Below are 243 nucleotides of genomic sequence, written 5' to 3'. Positions count from 1 at the left end.
CCGGGACCGGGGGCCTTCGCCGCCTCTGCTCTCCCGCCGTGGGTGCCGCCAGGGTGCCCAGGTCCCTCCTGCCTGTGCACGGGTGCTGCTGGGGGCTTCACATGTTGGACGGGAGTTTGGGCTTCCCCGTTTCCACCTCGGGGCTGAAGGCCACGGAGCCCTTGCGGGAAGGACCTGCTGCCTGCCTGGACGCGGAGACCGGGGACTGCGGGGTGGACGCTCCCGCCACCGAGCGGCTGGGGG

The 243-nt window shown here is 73.3% G+C and overlaps 1 protein-coding gene across 1 annotated transcript in view; it reads right to left on the bottom strand.

Moving 5' to 3' along the window:
* Positions 1-97: 97 nt before the first annotated feature.
* HCN3 (hyperpolarization activated cyclic nucleotide gated potassium channel 3) overlaps positions 98-243 on the bottom strand; it is a 4,925-nt gene continuing 4,779 nt past the window's right edge. Inside the window, exon 9 of the mRNA XM_035903942.1 lies at positions 98-236. Within this exon, the coding sequence (XP_035759835.1) occupies positions 98-236 (139 nt within the window). The remainder of the gene's footprint in view (positions 237-243) is intronic.

Source organism: Egretta garzetta, unplaced genomic scaffold, assembly GCF_000687185.1.
Source record: "Egretta garzetta isolate BGI_Z169 unplaced genomic scaffold, ASM68718v1 scaffold141, whole genome shotgun sequence".
Taxonomy (NCBI): domain Eukaryota; kingdom Metazoa; phylum Chordata; class Aves; order Pelecaniformes; family Ardeidae; genus Egretta; species Egretta garzetta.
The sequence above is the reverse complement of the archived record's forward strand: the minus strand, read 5'-3'. Positions and strand labels throughout refer to the sequence as shown.